Source organism: Nerophis ophidion, linkage group LG24, assembly GCF_033978795.1.
Source record: "Nerophis ophidion isolate RoL-2023_Sa linkage group LG24, RoL_Noph_v1.0, whole genome shotgun sequence".
Taxonomy (NCBI): Eukaryota; Metazoa; Chordata; class Actinopteri; order Syngnathiformes; family Syngnathidae; genus Nerophis; species Nerophis ophidion.
In genome coordinates, this window is record NC_084634.1 from 31,833,105 (window position 1) to 31,857,115 (window position 24,011).

A 24,011-nucleotide genomic window follows, 5' to 3' on the forward strand; every position below is an offset into this window, starting at 1 on the left:
AACATTTCTAGAGTATAATAGGTCTATTATTCTTTGTAATAACATTGTTATTCTGAAGCTAACTATGGAGGGGGCGTGGCCCGCCGGCCTGACCGCTCTGTTATAAAACATTCTCATGCATTTTAATCCAACCATCCGTTTGCTACCGCACCTGTTCAAGATGTCGCATTAATGGTAAAAATTATTTTATTTATTGTTTGTTAGCTTCAGAATAACAATGTTATTAGAAAGAATAAGAGACTTATTATTCTATAAAAATGTTGGTTTTACTGAAAAATGCACAAATTTAAATGTATTCAGTGTTGAAAAATGTTATATGGCTCTTACGGAAATACATTGTGAAATATTTGGCTTTCATGGCTCTCTCAGCCAAAAAGGTTCCCGACCCCTGCTTTAGACGGAGCTGCGCTAAAGCGAATGTCAACAAAACAGTCCGATAGGTCAGTCAAACTTTATTTAAAGATTATAAACCAGCGTTCTGACAACTTCGTTCACTCCCAAAATGAATAAACAGCTGTTTTATTATTTTCCCCGATTCAATAAACACGTATTAAACAGTCGGATACTGTTACGGTAAATATCACAATATAGTAACACTCGAAATAGTGCAAAGCAATAATATATCAATAACTCAACGTTGCTTAAACAATAATGTCACACAACACAACACACACAGCAATTTTCTCTAAATAAAAAAAATAAACAGTACTTTTTCTTACTGTAATAAAGTGTGGTGCCATTTTGGCATTTAGGGTATTATACTAAAAAATCTACAGTTGTTGATTTGCAATAAAAAACAAAAAACAAATTGGCAGCTCAGGTGCCAAAATTTTACTGTAAAATTGCATCTTTTTTCAAACTTACTGTAAAAAACAAATGTAAATTTTACAGTAAAATTCTGGCAACTGAGCTGCCTTTTTTTTAAACTATAAAAAGTGCAGTACTTTTTTCCATTTAAAGTAATATACACTACATTTTGAGGTGAAATTATTGCAATCTACCATATTTTTTTTACATTTAACTTTTTTAAAAGTCTACTAATAAAATGCAGACAAATATAGTGAAATAGTAGTAGAAAGGGGCCTCTGGGGCCAAACAGAACTGAGATGTGGCCCTCAGTAAAAATCATTTTGACACCTCAGGGCAAAAAAATTGGAAAAGAACTGCAGTCTAAAAAAAATCATATACAGTACCATAATATCCATACATTGTTTTGTGTTTTTTACACTAATTTAAATAATAAAAAAAATATCTGCTTCTCAAAATTGTCTTTTTTTTTTTTTTCAAATTTGTCGCATTATAAACGGAAAAAAAGTCACACTTCAGGTGCTTATGACAAAACATTTCAGCTTCCCAAAAACTGCAGACGAAAGAAATTCCTTTTTAAAAGTAACTTTCCCAACACTGGAAACTAAAGATGGCATGAAAAAAAAAACTCAAGACAGTTCAGAGTACTTAATTTATTGCCGCCAATATGTTGTTGAGCAATCACAAATAGTCTGTTAAAAAATACAGTACACTTAACTTAAACGTAAAAGCGTTATATAAAAGCATGATAAAGCATACTATGGCATACAAGAATAACTTTCCTAAAATGTACATCTTTACAAAGTGTTTACAAAGTACAACACCCAAAACCATTTAAGATAGCACGTTGTGTAAATAGTAAATAAATACAGAATACAATGATTTGCTAATTATTGTCAACTTATATTAAATTGAATGGACTGCAAAGATAAGATACTTAATGTTTGAACTGACAAACTTATTTTATTTGTTTCAAATAATCATTGACTTAAACGTCCGCAGTTTCCAAAATACAATTTGAAAAGTAGACTTGTCAGACCACAGAACACTTCTCCACTTTGCATCAGTCCATCTTAGATGTGCTCGGGCCACGCAAAGTCAACGGCGTTTCTGGGTGTTGTTGATAAATAGCTTTCGCTTTGCATAGTAGAGGCATAACTTGCACATACAGATGTAGCGGCGAACTGTAATTACTGACAGTGGCTATCTGAAGTGTTCCTTAGCCCATGTGGTGATATCCTTTACACACTGATGCCGCTTTTTGATGCAGTATCGCTTGAGGGATCGATGTTGGTTTTCAGCCTTGCCGCTTGTGTGGAATGATTTCTCCAGATTCTCTGAACCTTTTGATGATATTACGGACCATAGACGGTGAAATCCCTAAATTCCTTGCAATAACTGGTTGAGAACTCCAATAGCAATATAAAAATAGATATACTGTATACATTTTTGCAAAAATAAAACAAAGAACCAATGGCCTAAAATATACACATTAGTGTACCAAAGACAAACAATAAGTGACGAAAAAGTATCATCCATCCATTTTCTGCTGCTTGTCCCATCCATCCATCCATTTTCTACCGCTTATTCCCTTTTGGGGTCGCGGGGGGCGCTGGCGCCTATCTCAGCTACAATCGGGCGGAAGGCGGGGTACACCCTGGACAAGTCGCCACCTCATCGCAGGGCCAACACAGATAGACAGACAACATTCACACTCACATTCACACACTAGGGCCAATTTAGTGTTGCCAATCAACCTATCCCCAGGTGCATGTTTTTTGGAAATGGGAGGAAGCCGGAGTACCCGGAGGGAACCCACGCATTCACGGGGAGAACATGCAAACTCCACACAGAAAGATCCCGAGCCTGGATTTGAACCCAGGACTGCAGGACCTTCGTATTGTGAGGCAGACGCACTAACCACTGTTGTTCTTAAACAATTTGCTCACACATTTGTTCACAAAGTGGTGACCCACGCCTTATGCTTGTTTGTGAACGACCTAGCATTTCACAGAAGCTTCTTTTACACCCAATCATGGCACCCGCCTGTTCCCAATTAGCCTGTTCACCTGAGGGATGTTCCAAATAAGTGTTTGAAGAGCATTCCAATAACTTTCTCAGTGTTTTTTGCCACCTGTGCCAGCTTTTTTGAAACACGTTGCAGGCATCAAATTCCAAATGAGCTAATATTTGCAAAAAAAATAACAGCTTTCCAGTTCGAACGTTAAGTATCGTGTCTCTGCAGTCTATTCAATTGAATATAAGTTGAAAAGGATTTGCCAATCATTGTATTCTATTTTTATTTACAATTTACACAACGTGACAACTTCACTGGTTTTTGGGTTTTGTAGATGTTTGAAGAAATGTGCAAAACATGGGGAGTCAAAAAGACCCGCAGTCCCCACCTGTGAAGCCGATGACAAAAGTATACAAGAAAAAAAACCCGACATACTTCATATTTATGCGTTTCCTGATATGAACAGTTTACCGTGGTGTTGTGCATTAAAAACAAATCTTTATTACCTTTTAACATTTGGAACTTGTATGGAGCAGTGCAACTACCAATTCACAGCATTTGATTTGGCGAACGAACACCCCCCCAAATCAGAATAAACTTTAAATAAATACATTAATCTTTCATTTACAAGCTGTAATGGACCTGCCTTCGCATTAATAGCAATAAAAGTCATCATAAAGATGCTTTTGAATAAATAAGATGCTTTGAGCTGATGGTATGAAATGAGACTATTAATCAACACCTGTGTGGAACTGTTGATTAGCGGTGTGATACATGCTGTACATGTCATACCCACTCACCACATGCAGAACTACTTTAACATCAGTTTTTTTGTAGACCCAGAACAGAATATTGACTACCACTATTCATTATGGATGCCCTCAGAAGATTTGATCACATAAAACATTTCGATTTTTTATGTTTAAAAGAAATGCAAAGCCTTACCGTATTTTTGGACTATAAAGGCGCACTTAAAATCCTTTTAATTTTCTCAAAAATCGAAACTGCGCCTTATAACCCGTTGCGCCTAATCTGCGGAATCATTTTGGTTGTGCTTACCGACCTCAAAGCTATTTTATTTGGTACATGGTGTAATGATAAGTGTGACCAGTAGATGGCAGTCACACATAAGAGATCAATCAATCAATCAATCTTTTCTTTTTCTTCTATGTCCCACTCTCCCTTGTGGAGGGGGTCCGGTCCGATCCGGTGGCCATGTACTGCTTGCCTGTGTATCGGCCCGGGGCATCTTTGCGCTGCTGATCCGCCTCCGCTTGGGATGGTTTCCTGCTGGCTCCGCTATGAACGGGACTCTCGCTGCTGTGTTGGATCCATTATGGATCGAACTTTCACAGTATCATGTTAGACCCGCTCGACATCCATTGCTTTCCTCCTCTCCAAGGTTCTCATAGTCATCATTGTCACCGACGTCCCACTGGGTCATTATTGTCACCGATGTCCCACTGGGTGTGAGTTTTCCTTGCCCTTATGTGGGCCTACCGAGGATGTCGTAGAGGTTTGTGCAGCCCTTTGAGACACTAGTGATTTAGGGCTATATAAGTAAACATTGATTGATTGATTGATTGATTGACATAAGAGATAAGTGTCGACTGCAACATGACTCAAGTGAACAACACCAAAACTTTAAATGTTCCATTGAGAATGTAGAACATTACACACGGCACTCAAAAATTTGCCAAAAATGTTTTTAGTACGACTTCGGTAAGCTATGAAGCCGCACAGCTTGATGGATTGTCTGCGCATTAATCATACGAGTATCATTATGGTGCGTGTATAAGGACCGCAAAATGGCCCCTAGTAGCAGACATATTACCTGACGTTTTGTTTGGCAGTATTACGCAAAACCTACTTTTCATACCTTTTGGTACCTGCTGATCTGTATTTGGAATCTGCATAAGTCCTGAAAATTTGCGTGCATCTGCCGTAGTCGATAAACTTCTTCTTTTTCTCTACCTTCTTATGGGACATTCATTTTCCGCTGTTGCCATTTCTAATACAAAGTAGTGTAAAGTTCTTACTTATACCTATCAGTAAACCCGCCATGAAAGCGCTAAAACATACAGGCGTAGTGAGTTTACATTATTCACCCAAGGAACTTTAGTTATTAGAGAGTTCGGGTCGGACGGTTTTTCACGGGAGTTGCTGCTCTGTTATTGATTGAAGTAAAGTTTGAATGTCATTAAAAGAGTTAGCTCCATCTTTTGACACTTCTTCCACTCCCGTCCTTGCACGCTACACCGTTACAATAAAGATGACCGGGAGAAAACACTGTCGAAAGTGATTCACGTAAAGAAGACCGCGCACAAAACAGCACATCCTGAAGAGACCGTCAGAAATCAACTTGAAGATGATCTGTTAAACATAATTTATGCAACATTTTGACCAAAGAACCACCATTACATGTTATGTAGACCACAAGGAAGTGTTTAACATTCAGAAAAAAATCATAATAATATGACCCCTTTAATGCGCCTTATAATCCGATACGCCTTTTGTATGAAAAAAGACCTGACTAGACCCGCTCATCTGGAGTGCGCCTTTTAACCCGGTGCGCCCTATGGTCCGAAAAATACGGTACATTTCTTATTTAGTCAGAAATATCAGCCTACTATTTTTTTAATCTACTGTGCCTCGGTCAAGGCGCACAATCACTAAAATGTGTATGCTGAGCCTATTAGATCTGTATTAGCTAGCATGGCGCTGTGTTACATTTATTTGCAATTTGTTTAACATTTATTTTTACAGGTGCTTAAAATGCTACTCAAAATAAAAAAGTTCCACGGGTCTATTTAAGATGTTGAACACTGATATGATTGTACTTCCAATTATCAGTAGCAGGTTTGTAAAAATACTTAATAAGCAGACTGGAAGTCCTAAGGCGGCTTGCTTGTAGGATTCAAAGCGCTATTGTTCACTGATAAGATCCTACGTCGTTTACCTTGAAGCATAAAATAGGAGTTATTTACATAATCAGTGTACAAAATATTTGTACTCTGAAATCCAAGAACTTGGTTTACAAAGAACTTGAACTACATTTGCGGTTATTCCCTTTTGTTTGTGGATAAAGTAGCAGTAGCAGGGACTCTTTCTGTGGCAATGGATTTTTTGTAGACTTAAGCTAAGCTACTAGAGCTCAGACAGTGAAGCTTTTCCCTTAGAGACTGGACGATTTTGGGTTGGCTCTGTTGTGGTTCACTCCATAGATACTTCTCCAAATGCTCACAATCCAGTGATCTGGCGGCATGCGCCGGCGTACACGGCAAACTCCGGGAATGGACGGGACCCCGGTTTTGATGGGAAAGCCCAGCCACAGAGCTGAGACTTTGCTGTGTTGCGCCACACTTCTCCGGGTCGATTTCTTCCTCGGAGCGGATCTCCACGTAGTCGTCGTCGTCGCCGTTGTCCTTGAAGTTGGCAAAGTAGTTCTGGGTGGCCGTGAGGATGCTTAAAGCGGACATTCGGTTTAGGACAACCACATGTTGACCATCATGCAAGGTGAGATCGGACTCTCCCTGGGTAGATCTCTCTGGGAGACTGCTTTGACGACCAGCATGGCCCAAAGAGGGACCAAGGAGTCTTTCGGGGGAACAATCCACACCCGGCCCGTTACATTTTAGTCCGGGTTGGTTGTTTTTCTCCACTTGCAAGCTACTTAACGAGCTGACCGACTGACTGTGTCTTGTCGGAGAGGAAGGCTGTCTCTGGATGGTACTGTACACATGTTCGTCTTTCTCGTTGGGCGCTGATATGCACGAGCTCCATCTCTGGGATGGCGGTGAGCTCGGGGTGATGAAAGAAGGGATGGAGCGGGAAGCGGTAAGTTTACGCTCAGGCGCGGAAGAGGCTCTTGCATTGCGCACGTCGCCGGAAGACGACATGAAGCTGGAAAGCTCTCCATTGCTGTAGGTGGAGTGTAGCCACTCTTCCTCCGCAGAGGTCTCAGGTAAGGATGGAGAGGACGAAAGACCGGGGTGGCTATGGTGCACTGTGGCGGAAGAGTCTTTGAACATTACCTGGTCATAGAGCTGGGAATACTCAGCTATCCTTGCACCTGAAGATGAAATACAATACATGAGATGTATGTTACAACTTGGCCAGAATACATTACAATTAAAAGGTAGAAATGGAATCGCATCAAAGCCAAACTATCCTGAATAAATCAGTCCGACTTGGTTTAAAGAGGTATGACAAGCTAAACAAAGACTGTTACACGGGTGCTTCCTGCCTAACAAGCCCCAATATCCGCAAACTAGGATTGTCTCGATACCAATACTTTGGTACTGGTACCTGAGAAGGAGCTGAACCGGAAGGCAAAGCTCTTAATTTACTGGTCAATTTAGGTTGCCATCCCTACCTATGTCCATGAGTTTTGGTTTATGTCTGAAAGGACAAAATCACGGGTGCAAGCGGTCAAAATCAATTTCCTCTGCCGGGTGGCATGGCTCTCCCTTAGAGATAGAGTGAGAAGCTCTGTCATCCGGGAGGAGCTCAAAGTAAAGCCACTGCCCCTTCACATTTTTTTCCTAAACATAGATAGGGCCCATCCTTTTGTTTTTGGTTGTAGTTTTTAATAAGATGCAATTTTTTTTTTCCAGTTTTCATTTGCAGTCTGTTATGTGCTAATGAATCCACTGCATGGCAAAATCTAGTAATGTTATGAGTTTAGAAACACAATAGAATTTATTTTTATTTTTTTTAGACTACCTGGATGCATTGGTTTTCCACATTGTCCCACACAAACGTCAAACATCTGGTAATTTGGATCCGGTCACCCTACCCAGTTAGGACGACCCGTCAGTATTTTTTTTAATTTTTTTTATCAGGGTCAATATGGTTCTCTTGCCTTGCACTTTTAATGGTAACAAGATATGTAATATCTGAAAAACAAATGTTTTGCATTACCTATAGCAGCTCCACCTTGTTTCTTCTCCTCTAAGATGGCCGCCAGGTCTTTCTGCCTCCTGTCAGGTCTGTGTCGACCACAAGAGTCCCCAGGATCCATACTCCTCATACGCAACAGTTGGTTAGCTTTCTTTATCTTCTGGCTATACTGTCGTGCCATCAGAAAGACACGACTCTTGGATTTGTCCATAAGTTCCAGGGGGAAGTCAACTGACTCACCCAGCAGGAGAGAGGAGGAGGCCAGTGGAGAGTCCAGAACTGCCAGCTGCCCTGGAAACAAACCATGGAGATCCTTGATAGAATTCTCTCTTCGAGGAGGGGTTTTTGGAGGAAGTTCGACCAGGTCATCATCCTCTAATCGGAAGCTGCCGCTACTTAGGCGAGCCAGTCTGTTGCGAATGCTTTTCACTGTGCCGGGTAAGGGTTCTGGTGTGACTGGAAGAGGCTTTGGACTAGAAGCAGGACTCTGAAGTTCACCTTCAGTGGTTCCGTCACCTTGAAAGTCAGAGAGGTTGATGACTGGGATGGTGAAAGATTGTGATGAGCACACAGGGGGTGGTCTAGCCTGATGTGCTGGGGGGCTCTTAGTTGGATGCATGGCTAATTGGGGATCAGCCATATGACTGGTTTTGACTGAGGGTGTCCTCTTTAGTGACTCACTGGCATTGACCGGGAATGCGGAAGGCAGTCGTTCGGCTTTCTTTTCATTGTTCCTGATGTAGTTTTCCAAGTCATTCCAGAGCTCATCACCGTGTTCTGACATTCGATTTCCTTTCTGTGAATGTTTGGAGGCGATGAAAGCAGAGGACGAGGAGTACTCTGGCTCTGATTGGACGGAATGGAGGGTTCCGGATCTTTCATCATTTCCAAAGTGGAGACTCTGCTCTGACACGAACGCTCGGATAATCCCACTTAAGTCTTGTTCAGAAGGCAGCAGACTGTCTCTCTGCTGATCGGCGTTGATTCCTATGGTTTCTAGTGATGGAGGATCCCGAAAGCATATGGTGTCATAGATGTTCTCCTCAACCATGTTTAGCTCAGATCTCTGCACTGGCTTCCCTTCTGGAGTGGGGAACTGATTGGTATCTTTGTAATTATCAAATTTGAGGATCGGTTCTGTGGTGTCTTGTACCTCTGGCACATTAGGTGCAATTGTTAATTGGCAATGGGAAGGTTCTTTCCGTGACCCATCTGAATCTCTTCTGACAAGGCCCATTCTCTTAAGGTCTTCATAGTTGATGTTGTCATAAACATTTTCAATGTCATCCATTGTTAGCTGTTCGGCTGACGAAGACCCAGATATGTCATTGCTGGAAGACTCTGTGTGAATCACTTCCAGGTTGTGACCAGGCTGGTTGTCATCTGAATTCTGTCGATCTTCTGTTGCAGTCTCGCCGACACTACTTGCTCTTCGCAGAACCCTGCTGCCATTCGAGGGAGGTTCAATCTGGACACAAGGTTGCTGCTCTACATGCCAGCTACAAGGCCGGGCCGTCCTCGGAGACAACGCCTCGTCTGATATCCCTGTGGGTGCCTCAGGTTCTACTCTGCCTGGTTCTGTTGGAACAAACATCTGGTAGATATCCTCGTCGTCATCATCGGGCTGCATGGTTCGCTGTCTGGTGGGGAACATGGCTCTGCGAGCGCGGTGGTCTGCCCAAATGTTTCTAACAGAGTGCTCACTATCTGTCACTACTACTGATGGGACTGAGGACTCTGGAGGTTCCTCTGTCACATTAGAGGTTCTGCGAAGTGGCGGGTGGTGACTTCCATCCCTCACAAGGGATTCTCTGGCTTTCTAAAAGATGAAAATGACATTAATGAGATATAAGTTGGACATTTGAGGTTTTCAGATGAACAATTCCATACCTGTAGATCTGAAGGACTCATGTTAAAGGCTTTCCACTGTTCAATACTGTCTACTGATGCTTGAGGGTTCAGCTTCTTCCTACTGCTTTTACCTGGGACTCGCAACCTCTTCCCACCTCCCTGAATGAAGAATCATACCTTTAGGACCAGAAGTAGCCTGAATACTGTTATGTTCTGATCTCAAAACTGACCAGGCCGCTCTCATCCTCATCATCTGCATCTTGCTGATGTGGCTCCTCCCCTTCCTCTCGATCACTGTGGTCACCAGGGTCCAAAGACTCCTGTGATTGGTTGATGAGACTGCGGCTGCGACCGATTGTACCCAGAGCCAGCTGGGACACGGGAGAGAGCAGGGTGGCGCCCAGACTTGTTCGCTGGAATGAAACAAAAATATACTTATATATTTATATAGCGCTTTTCTCTAGTGACTCAAAGCGCTTTTACATGGTGAAACCCAATATCTAAGTTACATATTTATACCAGTGTGGGTGGCACTGGGAGCAAGTGGGTAAAGTGTCTTGCCCAAGGACAAAACGGCAGTGACGAGAATGGCGGAAGCGGGGATCAAACCTAGAACCCTCAAGTTGCTGGCACGGCCACTCTACCAATCGAGCTACATTGCTAAAAATATGTTTTTCTGTCATGGTAATGCCTGCGTGAACGGCACCATTACTGTAATTTAACCCTCTATGAAGGAAATACAGAAGACAAGCTCTTTGCTTGCATATTATTTTATTGAACTACAGTGACTTTGTCCGAAAGTGTTTTACTTTGACCTTGTTCTGCAGAAGTTTTAATTTAAGGATTTCTGCGCTCTTATTTTGCTAATGCAGTCTGTGATATTGCTTCCTTTTTAGCTCGTCCTCTCCATAGTCCCTGCTTGTTGATTAATGATAATTGCAACCGTCTAACAGCTAGGTGTCAAAGACAAGGCCCACGGGCCAGATCCGGCCCACGAATTAATTATCTATGACCCCCGAGAGTATATTTGATTAGTATTATAATCGGCCCGCAGGCCGCAGCCACCTGCTGCTGTTTTGCACGCACCAATACTCCATTCCCCACAATGCAACGGTAGTCTGCAAACTCACTGCAATATATATACTAATATAAAACTGCACAGTAATGTCAGATTGAATGCTAAAAACGTTGTGAAAGACCGCCTTAAAAACACAATGTAATTTTAAATATTTTTACTGAATGAGAGACCAAGAATGTACATGAAAATAAAACATGTGGGATTTACAATATTTATTACAAATCCCGTTTCCATATGAGTTGGGAAATTGTGTTAGATGTAAATATAAACGGAATACGATGATTTGCAAATCATTTTCAACCCATATTCAGTTGAAAATGCTACAAAGAGAAACATATTTGATGTGCAAACTGCAAATAATCATAAACTTTAGAATTTGATGCCAGCAACACGTGACAAAGAAGTTGGGAAAGGTGGCAAAAATACTGATGAAGTTGAGGAATGCTCATCAAACACTTATTTGGAACATCCCATAGGTGTGCAGGCTAATTGGGAACAGGTGGGTGCCATTATTGGGTATAAGAGCAGCTTCCATGAAATGCTAAGTAATTCACAAACAAGGATGGAGCGAGGGTCACCAATTTGTAAGCAAATTGTCAAGCAGTTTGAGAACATTTCTCAACGAGCTATTGCAAGTAATTTAGGGATTTTACCATCTACGGTCCGTAAAATCATCAAAAGGTTCAGAGAATCTGGAGAAATCACTGCACGCAAGCGATGATATTACGGACCTTTGTTCCCTCAGGCGGTACTGCATCAAAAACCGACATCAGTGTGTAAAGGATATCACCACATGGGCTCAGGAACACTTCATAAAACCACTGTCAGTAACTACAGTTGGTCGCTATATCTGTAAGTGCAAGTTAAAACTCTACTATGCGAAGCGAAAGCCATTTATCAACAACACCCAGGAACGCCACCGGCTTCGCTGGGCCCGAGCTCATCTAAGATGGACTGATGCAAAGTGGAAAAGTGTTCTGTGGTCGGACGAGTCCACATTTCAAATTATATTTGGAAACTGTGGACGTGGTGTCCTCCGGAGCAAAGAGGAAAATAACCATCCGGATTGTTATAGGCGCAAAGTTCATTATTCATCAGCATTCAGGGCAAATGTCAACTTTCAACACCCCCTACTCCCTAATAATGGCTAAACGGAAGGTGGACGGTGAAAACAGGGTTTTCAAGCTAGGTGGAAGGCAGAGTACATGTTCACGGAGGTAAAAGTCTTGTGTGTGGAGAAAGTGTGGCTGTAATGAAAGAATATAATCTAAGAAGGCACTATGAAACGTCTAAGAAATACAAGGACAAGAATATGGACACGGAACAAAGGCTACAGAAGTTCTGACAGGCTTTGTTCACTAAAGCCATAACACAAAGCTATAGTGTCGTTTTGATAACTGACACCAGGTTTAATTATAAATGTAATATTTGAATAATAAATGAATGTGTTGTGGCAGTATGCGGATTTCACCAATGCGGCGGTTTGTGGAAACAATTGGTTACTTTTCCAAACATTTTTTAAAAACTGCCATGTTGGAATGCTAAACAGGAAGTGCTTAAAGCAGGGGTCACCAACGCAGTAGAAAACAGCTTCAACTTAAATATGCTGGAATTAGCCCAAAAGCTAAATTGCATCCATGCTCCTTATGCAGGTACAAAAACACGTAGACACACAATAAAACCATATATAATCTGTTTTTCTGCAATGATCTTCCTGATTTTTTAGGCACTAAAATAAATGTGATACTGGGATCTTGTTGCTCAAGCATTGGTCATGTCCTTGTAATTACCCAGTTTGACCGCTAGAGGACTCTCGAGACAACTTAATGCTTTTAAAAGCGCTGCGTCTTAGAAGCAGTGTTAGTTCTGAAGAGAAGTCTTAACTGATGTATTTTATTGTATAGACTAAATTTAGTTATTAAATACCATTATACTACGGTGCACATTTTTATTGATATCCTCTTTATATTTTTGTCTTTCGGGCCACAAATCTGTCATTAAAATTTGCCGAAAAAATTTCACTGTAGTACAAAAATTAAGGCCCCGGGGCCAAATGCGGCCCGTTAAACTCGTCAATCTGGCCCGCCGGACATTCCCAAATCATTTTTTTAGATCTTTAAGATGGAAACTGTAGCTGCCATTATGATGTGCAGTGATGTTTTCTAATGTCCGTAAATCTTGAACTATACAAAGTAGGGGTGTGGGAAAAAATCGATTCGAAAACGAATCATGGTTCTCACGTTGTGCGATTCAGAATCGGTTCTCATTTTTTTTTTAAATCTATTTTTTTTAATTTTTTTTATTTTTAAAAAATTGTTATCGGTAGGTCCATCCATCCATCCATCCATCATATTCCGCTTATCCGAGGTCGGGTCGCGGGGGCAACAGCCTAAGCAGGGAAACCCAGACTTCCCTCTCCCCAGCCACTTCGTCTAGCTCTTCCCGGGGGATCCCGAGGCGTTCCCAGGCCAGCCAGGAGACATAGTCTTCCCAACGTGTCCTGGGTCTTCCCCGTGGCCTGCTACCGGTTGGACGTGCCCTAAACACCTCCCTAGGGAGGCGTTCGGGTGGCATCCTGACTAGATGCCCGAACCACCTCATCTGGCTCCTCTCGATGTGAAGGAGCAGCGGCTTTACTTTGAGTTCCTCCCGGATGGCAGAGCTTCTCACCCTATCTCTAAGGGAGAGCCCCGCCACACGGCGGAGGAAACTCATTTCGGCCGCTTGTACCCGTGATCTTATCCTTTCGGTCATGACCCAAAGCTCATGACCATAGGTGAGGATGGGAACGTAGATCGACCGGTAAATTGAGAGCTTTGCCTTCCGGCTCAGCTCCTTCTTCACCACAACGGATCGGTACAACGTCCGCATTACTGAAGACGCCGCACCGATCTGCCTGTCGATCTCACGATCCACTCTTCCCTCACTCGTGAACAAGACTCCTTGGTACTTGAACTCCTCCACTTGGGGCAGGGTCTCCTCCCCAACCCGGAGATGGCATTCCACCCTTTTCCGGGGGAGAACCATGGACTCGGACTTGGAGGTGCTGATTCTCATTCCGGTCGCTTCACACTCGGCTGCGAACCGATCCAGCGAGAGCTGAAGATCCCGGTCAGATGAAGCCATCAGGACCACATCATCTGCATAAAAGCAGAGACCTAATCCTGCGGTTACCAAACCGGAACCCCTCAACGCCTTGACTGCGCCTAGAAATTCTGTCCATAAAATATCGGTAGGTCGTGAGTTCAAATCCCGGTGTCCGAGTCATACCAAAGACTATAAAAATGGGACCCATTACCTCCCTGCTTGGCACTCAGCATTAAGGGTTGAAATTGGGGGTTAAAACCACCATAAATGATTCCCGGGCGCGGCACCGCTGCTGCCCACTGCTCCCCTCACCTCCCAGGGGGTGATCAAGGGTGATGGGTCAAATGCAGAGGATAATTTCGCCACATCTAGTATGTGTGTGACAATCATTTGTACTTTAACTTTACAAGCTTGACAACACACAGTGTCCAAGGTTTTCACAATGATAAAATAAGTCATAGTTTTGGTTCGTTTAATAGTTAAAACAAATGTACATTATTGCAATCATTGTCCTTTACAATTATAAAAGCTTTAAAAAAAAATCTACTACCGGTACTCTGCTAGCATTTCAGCAGACTGGGGTAGATCCTGCTGAAATCCTATGTATTGAATGAATACAGAATTGTTTTGAATTGGAAAAGTATCGTTTTTGAATCGAGAATCATGTTGCATTGAAAAAAATCGATATATAATCGAATCGCCACCCCAAGAATCGATATTGATTCGAATCGTGGGACAACCACGATTCGAATCAATATCGATTCTTGGGGTAGCGATTCGATTATATATCGATTTTTTAAGGGTTGAAATTGGGGGTTAAAATCACCATAAATGATTCCCGGGCGCGGCACCGCTGCTGCCCACTGCTCCCCTCACCTCCCAGGGGTTGATCAAGGGTGATGGGTCAAATGCAGAGGATAATTTCGCCACATCTAGTATGTGTGTGACAATCATTTGTACATTAACTTTACAAGCTTGACAGCACACAGTGTCCAAGGTTTTCACAATGATAAAATGAGTCATAGTTTTGGTTCGTTTAATAGTTAAAACAAATGTACATTATTGCGATCAGTTGATAAAACATTGTCCTTTACAATTATAAAAGCTTTAAAAAAAATCTACTACCGGTACTCTGCTAGCATGTCAGCAGACTGGGGTAGATCCTGCTGAAATCCTATGTATTGAATGAATACAGAATTGTTTTGAATTGGAAAAATATCGTTTTTGAATCGAGAATCATGTTGCATCGAAAAAAAAATCGATATATAATCGAATCGCTACCCCAAGAATCGATATTGATTCGAATCGTGGGACAACCAAAGATTGGCAGCCCTAATACAAAGTATTTCAATGGTTGGAATCTGTGCTTTTGCATGATATACTACTTACTATGGTAATCAAATTAGTTACTATGGTAATCCAATTAGTTACTATGGTAATCCAATTAGTTACTATGGTAATCTAAGTCAAGGCACCAAGCAGTGTGGGTGGGGATTGTTTCCACAGAGGCCAGCCTGAAATGTGAATGTCATGGACAAACTCGGAAGGAGATTTTTACAACAAAGTTCTAAAGCTTAGTGATATATGAGATATATCAGATAGTATGTAAGTATTTTTTACCCTTCGCGTTCATATTTTGCTGTGTTTGTTGCATTTTTCTTGCGTTTCGCTAAGTTGTAAGATATGTCGATGGAGAAGTGGTGTGATGTTCATATGCTGTCAATATTTAGTGTTTTATCGATCATACAAACCCCTTTTTCGTATGAGTTGGGAAATTGTGTTAGATGTAAATATAAACGGAATACAATGATTTGCAAATCCTTTTCAACCCATATTCAATTGAATGCACTGCAAAGACAACATATTTGATGTCCAAAATCGAAAACTTTGATATTTTTTGGGGAAAATAATAATTAACTTAGAATTTCATAGGTGCAACAAGTGCAAAAATAGTAGTTGGGAAAGGGCATGTTCACCACTGTGTTACATCACCTTTTCTTTTAACAACACTCAAACGTTTAGGAACTGAGGGAACTAATTGTTGAAGCTTTGAAAGTGGAATTCTTTACCATTCTTGCTTGATGTACAGCTTAACTTGTTCAACAGTCCGGGGTCTCCGCTATTGTATTTTACGCTTCATAATGCGCCACACATTTTCGATGGGAGACATGTCTGGACTACAGGCAGGCCAGGAAAGTACCCGCACTCTTTTACTACGAAGCCACGCTGTTGTAACACATGGCTTGGCATTGTTTTGCTGATAACGTTGCTTGGATGACAACATATGTTGCTCCAAAACCTGTATGTACCTTTCAGCATTAATGGTGCCTTCACAGATGTGTAAGTTACCCATGCCTTGGGCACTAATACACCCCCATACCATCACAGATGCTGGCTTTTGAACTTTGCGCCTATAACAATCCGGATGGTTATTTTCCTCTTTGTTCCGGAGGACACCACGTCCACAGTTTCCAAATATGATTTCAAATGTGGACTCGTCCGACCACGGAACACTTTTCCACTTTGCACCAGTCCATCTTAGATGAGCTCGGGCCCAGCGAAGCCGGTGGCGTTCCTGGGTGTTGTTGATAAATGGCTTTCGCTTCGCATAGTAGAGTTTTAACTTGCACTTACAAATGTAGCGACCAACTGTAGTTACTGACAGTGGTTTTATGAAGTGTTCCTGAGCCCATGTGGTACTTGCAGTGATTTCTCTCGATTCTCTGAACCTTTTGATGATTTTACGGACCGTAGATGGTAAAATCCCTAAATTCCTTCCAATTGGTCATTGAGAAATGTTGTTCTCAAACTGCTTGACAATTTGCTTACAAATTGATGACCCTAACCCCATCTTGTTTGTGAATTACTTCGCATTTCATGGAAGCTGCTTTTATACCCAAACATGGCACCCACCTGTTCCCGATTAGCCTGCACACCTATGGGATTTTCCAAATAAGTGTTTGATGAGCATTTCTCAACTTTATCCGTATTTATTGCCACCTTTCCCAACTTCTTTATCACGTGTTGCTGGCATCAAATTCTAAAGTTTATGATTATTTGCAGTTTGCACATCAAATATGTTGTCTTTGTAGCATATTCAACTGAATATGGGTTGAAAATGATTTGCAAATCATTGTATTCTGTTTATATTTACATCTAACACAATTTCCCAACTCATATGGAAACGGGGTTTGTAGTTAATATTGTAAATCCCACATTTTTTTATTTTTATGTACATTCTTGGTCTCTCATTCAGTAAAAAGATTTGAAATTACATTGGGCTTTTTAAGGTGGTCTGTCACAACGTTTTTAGCATTCAATCTGACATCATTGTGCAGCTTTGTATTAGTGTTCCTAAAAATAGATATACCGGCCCCCCGGACAGATTTTTTTCTCCAAATTTGGGCCCCGAGGCAAAATAATGTGGTAGACCACATACTCAGCAACTACAGGATGGTAACTTGACTAGGTGCATTATTTTGGAGCATACTTCAATATACATTTTACGTTCACTTTTTTATGTCTAACCTTTTCTCCATCCGTGTTGGCAGCATTCTGCCTGGCATTCTTCAGTAATTTTGAAAGAGGTTCTGAGGGCACAAATGAATCATTTTGTGTTTATTATTAAAAAAAAAAAAAAAAGAATGATGAAAAGACAATTCTTACCTTTCCTGCGTCCTCTGCGAGGGGAGGGGCCCACTTTTGTCTGTGGGGAATCCTTCTTGTCACCGTCAGGGATGCTGAAATGAAATCCAGGATGGTCTGGAGGAAGACGGAGGGGATATGTTACAACATACTGTATGATGGTTCCCGCGTGGTTGAGATTGGTGTAACCCCAGGATGCAGAGATAGATGGCGACGTGCTGGTAAAAGAATTTAATTAAATTGGAAAAAAGAACACAATAAATGGGTTGTACTTGCATAGCGCTTTTCTACCTTCAAGGTACTCAAAGCACTTTGACACTACTTCCACATTTACCCATTCACACACACATTCACACACTGATGGAGGGAGCTGCCATGCAAGGCGCCAACCAGCACCCATCAGGAGCAAGGGTGAAGTGTCTTGCTCAGGAAACAACGGACGTGACGAGGTTGGTTCTAGGTGGGATTTGAACCAGGGACCCTCGGGTTGCGCACGGCCACTCTTCCACTGCGCCACGCCGTCCCTAGGGGTGGGCGATATCGCAAATTTGGGTATCGATACCGATCCGATCCGATACCGGCCAGTATCGCCGATACCGATACCGGAAGTGTCGTCATCTGATTGGTGGGGGTGGGGGGGGGGGGATTTCGGGGTATCGATACTTTTGAAAAACAAATTTGTACTTTTGCCTTTATTAATTGATTATGAGGTGGTTCGGGCATCTGGTCAGGATGCCACCCGAACGCCTCCCTAGGGAGGTGTTTAGGACACGTCCAGCTGGTAGGAGGCCACGGGGAAGACCCAGGACACGTTGAGAAGACTATGTCTCCCGGCTGGCCTGGGAACGCCTCGGGATCCCCCGGGATTTATACACTTTTATTTTCATTTTACTGTTTTAATTGATTTTACCCTTTAAAATAGTTTTTAATCATATTTGTTTTTATATTGTTTTTATTGGTTTTATTTTAATTCATTTTTTGTTTTATTCAGTCATTGGTGGAGCATAATATTGTTTTTAACATGGCTGTGCAGCACTTTGGAAACGTTATTGTTGTTTAAATGTGCTATATACATAAAGTGGATTGGATTGGATTGGGAAGAGCTGGACGAAGTGGCTGGAGATAGGGAAGTCTGGGCTTCCCTGCTTAGGCTGCTGCCCCCGCGACCCGACCTCGGATAAGCGGAAGATGATGGATGGATAATTGATTATGATAATAATACAACACAGGACAACTATTTAAGTCAAAAAAATAAAATATTTATTACAAAAGTAATATCAACAGCAATAAAGTAATGCAAATAAGGTGCAAACAACTACTGAACCTGGCTTGTCGCCTCAAAACACACAAACACTTAAGGTAAATAACAAAACTCTAGTTATTGAACAAAGTTGTAAACATGAACACAAAACAAAAGAACTGAGAAATTCAAATAATAAAGTAATAATCCATCCATTTTCTACCGCTTATTCCCTTGTGGCGCCTATCTCAGCTACAATCGGGCGGAAGGCGGGGTACACCCTGGACAAGTCGCCACCTCATGGCAGGGCCAACACAGATAGACAGACAACATTCACACTCACATTCACACACTAGGGACCATTTAGTGTTGCCAATCAACCTATCCCCAGGTGCATGTCTTTGGAGGTGGGAGGAAGCCGGAGTACCCGGAGGGAACCCACGCATTCACGGGGAGAACATGCAAACTCCACACAGAAAGATCCCGAGCCTGGATTTGAACCCAGGACTGCAGGACCTTCGTATTGTGAGGCAGACGCACTCACCCCTCTGCCACCGTGAAGCCCAAAAGTAATAATATAAATTACAATAAAGTAAGTAGTGCAAATAAGGTGAAAACAAATACTGAACTTGGCTAGTCGCCTCACAACACACAAGAACTTAAGTTAAAAAAAAAACGCTAGTTATTAAACAGTTGTAAAAATGAACACAAAACAAAAGAACTGAGAAATTCTTATCGTTATTTTAGTGCAATAAAATAATTTACAGTTTACAACCAAGACATTAAGTCGCACTGGAAACGCACGCGTGTGTGTGTGTGTGTGCGTGTCCGAGTGAACCTCGGAGCGGATGATACTGATGTGTGTGCGCGAACGCACCGAGCGTCATGTTAATTGTATTTATTTAATTTTATTCCGGGTTGAAGATGAATTTTTAAAGTGTTTTTAAATCTCGTTCGCGACCCATCACTAGGGAGGAGGGTGGAGTGGTGAGGAGCGCTGCGTTGCGCTCGCATTTTTTTTTTAAATCGGAGTCATTCGCTTAATTTGGTGAAGTATCGATACCATCACGCCAGTATCGATACGCCCAGCCCTAGAACACAAGGCAGCAGAGTATGCATTGGCAGCAAGGCATCTACCACTCTACAAGTGAACCACAAAGAACCTAACTGTCAATTGAAAACAGGTGTGAAGGAGGGAAACGGAACACGAAATGGGAGGTGCAGCAAAGCCTATAAGGCTAGGGCTATTTAACTGGCGTCCCGGAGGGCAAAATCAGGCCCCAGAATGACACTATATTATATACATTATATACGATTCAGGTCAAAACTTGGAAAACAAACATTTTTGCAGAACATTTCCTAGAAACACTAAAACTTGTACCTGCAAACTCATTGGTAGATCATAGCACTGACATTTTAACCTTGCGAGCAGACAGAACATTAGGGTGCAAACGTGTGATTTACATAACTCAGGCATTCCCCAGGGCACACTTTAAGTCCATCCATCCATCCATTTTCTACCGCTTATTCCTTTTAGGGGTCGCGGGGGAAGCTGGCGCCTATCTCAGCTACAATCGGGCGGAAGGCGGGGTACACCCTGGACAAGTCGCCACCTCATCGCAGGGCCACTTTAAGTCCTCTCCTTTTTTTTTTTTAGCAGTTAGATGAATCTTTCATAAGGTGTTTTATACAATTAAGGTGTTGCTGTAATTTGTTTACTTCAGATTGATTGATTGATTGATTGATTTATTGATTGATACTTTTATTAGTAAATTGCACAGTACAGTACATATTCCGTACAATTGACCACTAAATGGTAACACCCCAATAAGTTTTTCAACTTGTTTAAGTCGGGGTCCACGTTAATCAATTCATGGTAGTCAGATGCAGTCAGTTCACATTGGTTCAAATTCTTAAGTGGTGTTCTTCAAGGCTCCGTTTTAGGTCCTCTCTTAGTCAACGTTCGGGCTACTCAACTGGTGGCTTGCCAGTTCAGTTCAAAATACCTTTTTTTAAAAACACTAGAGTGCTGTCATTTTAAATCTTTGCCTACCTTTTTTGCAGAGGGTCCTTAAAAACAGCGAGTGCGAAATAAGTATATCAAAAATCAAATGTTACTGTAGTTGATGCTGGTTCTCCGAAACATATAAAATCCATCCATCCATCCATTTCTACCGCTTATTCCCTTTTGGGGTCGCGGGGGGCGCTGGCGCCTATCTCAGCTAGTCGGGCGGAAGGCGGGGTACACCCTGGACAAGTCGCCACCTCATCGCAGGGCCAACACAGCAAGACAGACAACATTTACACTCACATTCACACACTAGGGCCAATTTAGTGTTGCCAATCAACCTATCCCCAGGTGCATGTCTTTGAAGGTGGGAGGAAGCCGGAGTACCCGGAGGGAACCCACGCATTCACGGGGAGAACATGCAAACTCCACACAGAAAGATCCCAAGCCTGGATTTGAACCCAGGACTGCAGGAACTTCGTATTGTGAGGCAGACGCACTAACCCCTCTGCCACCGTGAAGCCCACATATAAAATATGACTTGTAAATATATAAATAAATAGTAAAAGGGAGTCTTTAACTTTCCAGAAATGTGGCCCCCAAAACGATTTATAAAACCCAGAACCAGTGGAGTTGGCACATTGTCCATCCATCCATCCATTTTCTACCGCTTATTCCCTTTTGGGGTTGCGGAGGGCGCTGGCGCCTATCTCAGTTACAATCGGGCGGAAGGCGGGGTACACTCTGGACAAGTCGCTACCTCATCGCAGGGCCAACACAGATAGACAGACAACATTCACACTCACATTCACACACTAGGGCCAATTTAGTGTTGCCAATCAACCTTGTGTAAATGGTAAATAAAAAGAGAATACCATGTTTTGCTGATACATTTTAACGCAATTGAATAGACTCCAAAGACAATATATTTAATGTTCAAACTGTGAAACTTTATTTATTTTTGCAAATAATCATTAGCTTAGAATTTAATGGCGGCAAAACATTGCAAAAAAGTTGTCCTATGGTCATTTTTACCACTGTGTTACATGGCCTTTCCTTTTAACAACACTCAGTAAATGTTTGGGAACTAAGGAGACACATTTTTGAAGCTTTTTAGGTGGAATTATTTCCCATTCTTGCTTGATGTACAGCTTAAGTTGTTCAACAGTCCTTGGTCTCCATTGTGGTATTTTATGCTTCATAATACCCCACACATTTTCAACGGGAGATAGGTCTGGACTACAGGCAGGCCAGCTTAGTACCCGCAATCTTTTACTATGAAGCCACTCTGTTGTAACATGTGGCTTGGCATTATCTTGCTGAAATAAGCAGGGGCGTCCATGATAACGTTGCTTGGCTGGCGACATATGTTACCTTCACAGATGTTACCCATGCCTTGGGCACTAATACACCCCCATACTATCACAGATGCTAGCTTTTGAACTTTGTGCCTATAACAGTCCGGATGGTTCTTTTACTCTTTGGTCTGTAAGACACAAGATCCACTGTTTCCAAAACCAATTTGAAATGTGGACTCGTCAGATTACTGAAGACTTTTCCACTTTGCGTTAGTCCACCTTAGATGAGCCAGGGCCCAGCGAAGCCGGCGGTGTTTCTGAGTGTTGTTGATAAATGGCTTTCACTTTGCTTTGTAGTTTTAACTTGCACTTACAGATGTAGCGACCAACTGTAGTTACTGACAGTGGTTTTCTGAAGTGTTCCTGAGCCTATGTGGCAATGTCCTTTACACACATATGTGGCTTTTTGATGCAGTACCGCCTGAAGTATCGAAGATCCGTAATATCATCGATTACGTGCAGTGATTTCTCCAGGTTATCTGAACCTTTTGATGATATTACGGACCGTAGATGGTGAAATCCCTAAATTCCTCACAATAGCTCGTTGAGAAATGTTGTTCTTAAACTGTTGGACAATTTGCTCACACATTTGTTCACAAAGTGGTGACCCTCACTCCCATCCTTGTTTGTGAATGACTGAGCATTTCATAGAAGCTGCTTTCATACCCGATCATGGCACCCACCTGTTCCCAATTAGCCTGTTCACCTGTGAGATGTTCCTAACAAGTATTTGATGAGCATTCCTAAACGTTCTCAGTCTTTTTTGCCACTTGTGCCAGCTTTTTTGAAACATGTTGCAGGCATCAAATTCCAAATGAGCCAATTGCAAACAACAACAACACAGTTTTCCAGTTCGAATGTTAAGTATCTTGTCTTTGCAGTCTATTCAATTGAATATAAGTGGAAAATGATTTGTAAATCATTGTATTCTGTTTTTATTTACCATTTACTTTAATGGTGTTGGGTGTTTTAGTTGAATATCCCTGCTTTATGAACTAAGTAGGAACTCCAACACTAAAAACGAGAAAGTAGAAGCACGAGAACAGGAAATGATACAAAACACAGGAAAATAACTAATTATGTCCCAAACTGTCATGTCACATGTTGATTTTATTCTACTTACGCATTGCATCCATCTCCAGAATGGCTTGTTTGGCCTAGAAAAAGAGGCAGAGGGTAAGAATAATGGGGTATGTAGCATATTTGGACAGATAGGTGGCACTACAATCCCAGCCTTAACTTTCCATATTATAGTTGCATGACAATTGAGGCAAAACTCCCAAAAATAATTGAACAGAAAATTTATTGAAGTACCGTATTTTTCGGCCCATACGGCGCACCGGATTATAAGGTGCATTAAAGGGGTTATACTATTATTTTTTTCTGAATGGAAAACACTTTCGTGTGGTCCAGATAACATGTAATGGTGGTTCTTTGGTCAAGATGTTGCATAGATGATGTTTTACAGATCATCTTCAAGTGGCTTTCTGACTGTCATTACAGGATGCTCCGTTTTGTGGGCGGTCTTATTTACGTGGCTCACCTTCGACAGCGTCTTTTCTCCGTTATTTTTGTTGTAGCCGTGTAGCGTGCAAGGACAAGCGTGCAAGGACGGGAGTGGAAGAAGTGTCCAAAGATGGAGCTAACTGTTTTATGACATTCAGACTTTACTTCAATCAATAACGGAGCAGTATCTCCTCATCCGTGCCTCACTAGTGCAACAACAAGGCCGGAAATGTGTGCAGTGAAAAAACGTCAGACCGGAACCCTCTAATAACTAGAGTTCCGTGGGTGGATTATGTAAACGCACTACAGTTTTTAGCACATTGATAGCTGACAGATATAAGTTAGAACATATTAAAATTGACAACATCTGAGGATAAAAGCCACATAACAGGAAGATAGAGAAAAAGAAGAAGCTTATTGACTACGGCATGGACTACAATGGCGGACCCGCACATTTTCAGGACTTATGCAGATCCTAAACACGGATCAGCAGGTACCATAAGGTAAGAAAA

At 41.9% G+C, this 24,011-nt stretch overlaps 1 protein-coding gene across 3 annotated transcripts in view; it reads right to left on the bottom strand.

Annotated features, from left to right (window-relative positions):
* Positions 1–1,445: 1,445 nt before the first annotated feature.
* LOC133542187 (pleckstrin homology domain-containing family G member 1) overlaps positions 1,446–24,011 on the bottom strand; it is a 180,404-nt gene continuing 157,838 nt past the window's right edge. For all 3 annotated transcript variants that reach the window (XM_061886079.1, XM_061886080.1, XM_061886078.1), the window contains 7 exons: positions 23,117–23,150; positions 17,409–17,504; positions 17,271–17,332; positions 9,808–9,990; positions 9,617–9,736; positions 7,748–9,545; positions 1,446–6,896 (listed from right to left, as the gene is read on the bottom strand). In XM_061886079.1, coding sequence (XP_061742063.1) covers positions 5,959–6,896; positions 7,748–9,545; positions 9,617–9,736; positions 9,808–9,990; positions 17,271–17,332; positions 17,409–17,504; positions 23,117–23,150 — 3,231 coding nt within the window. In that variant the 3' untranslated portion in view covers positions 1,446–5,958. The remainder of the gene's footprint in view (positions 6,897–7,747; positions 9,546–9,616; positions 9,737–9,807; positions 9,991–17,270; positions 17,333–17,408; positions 17,505–23,116; positions 23,151–24,011) is intronic.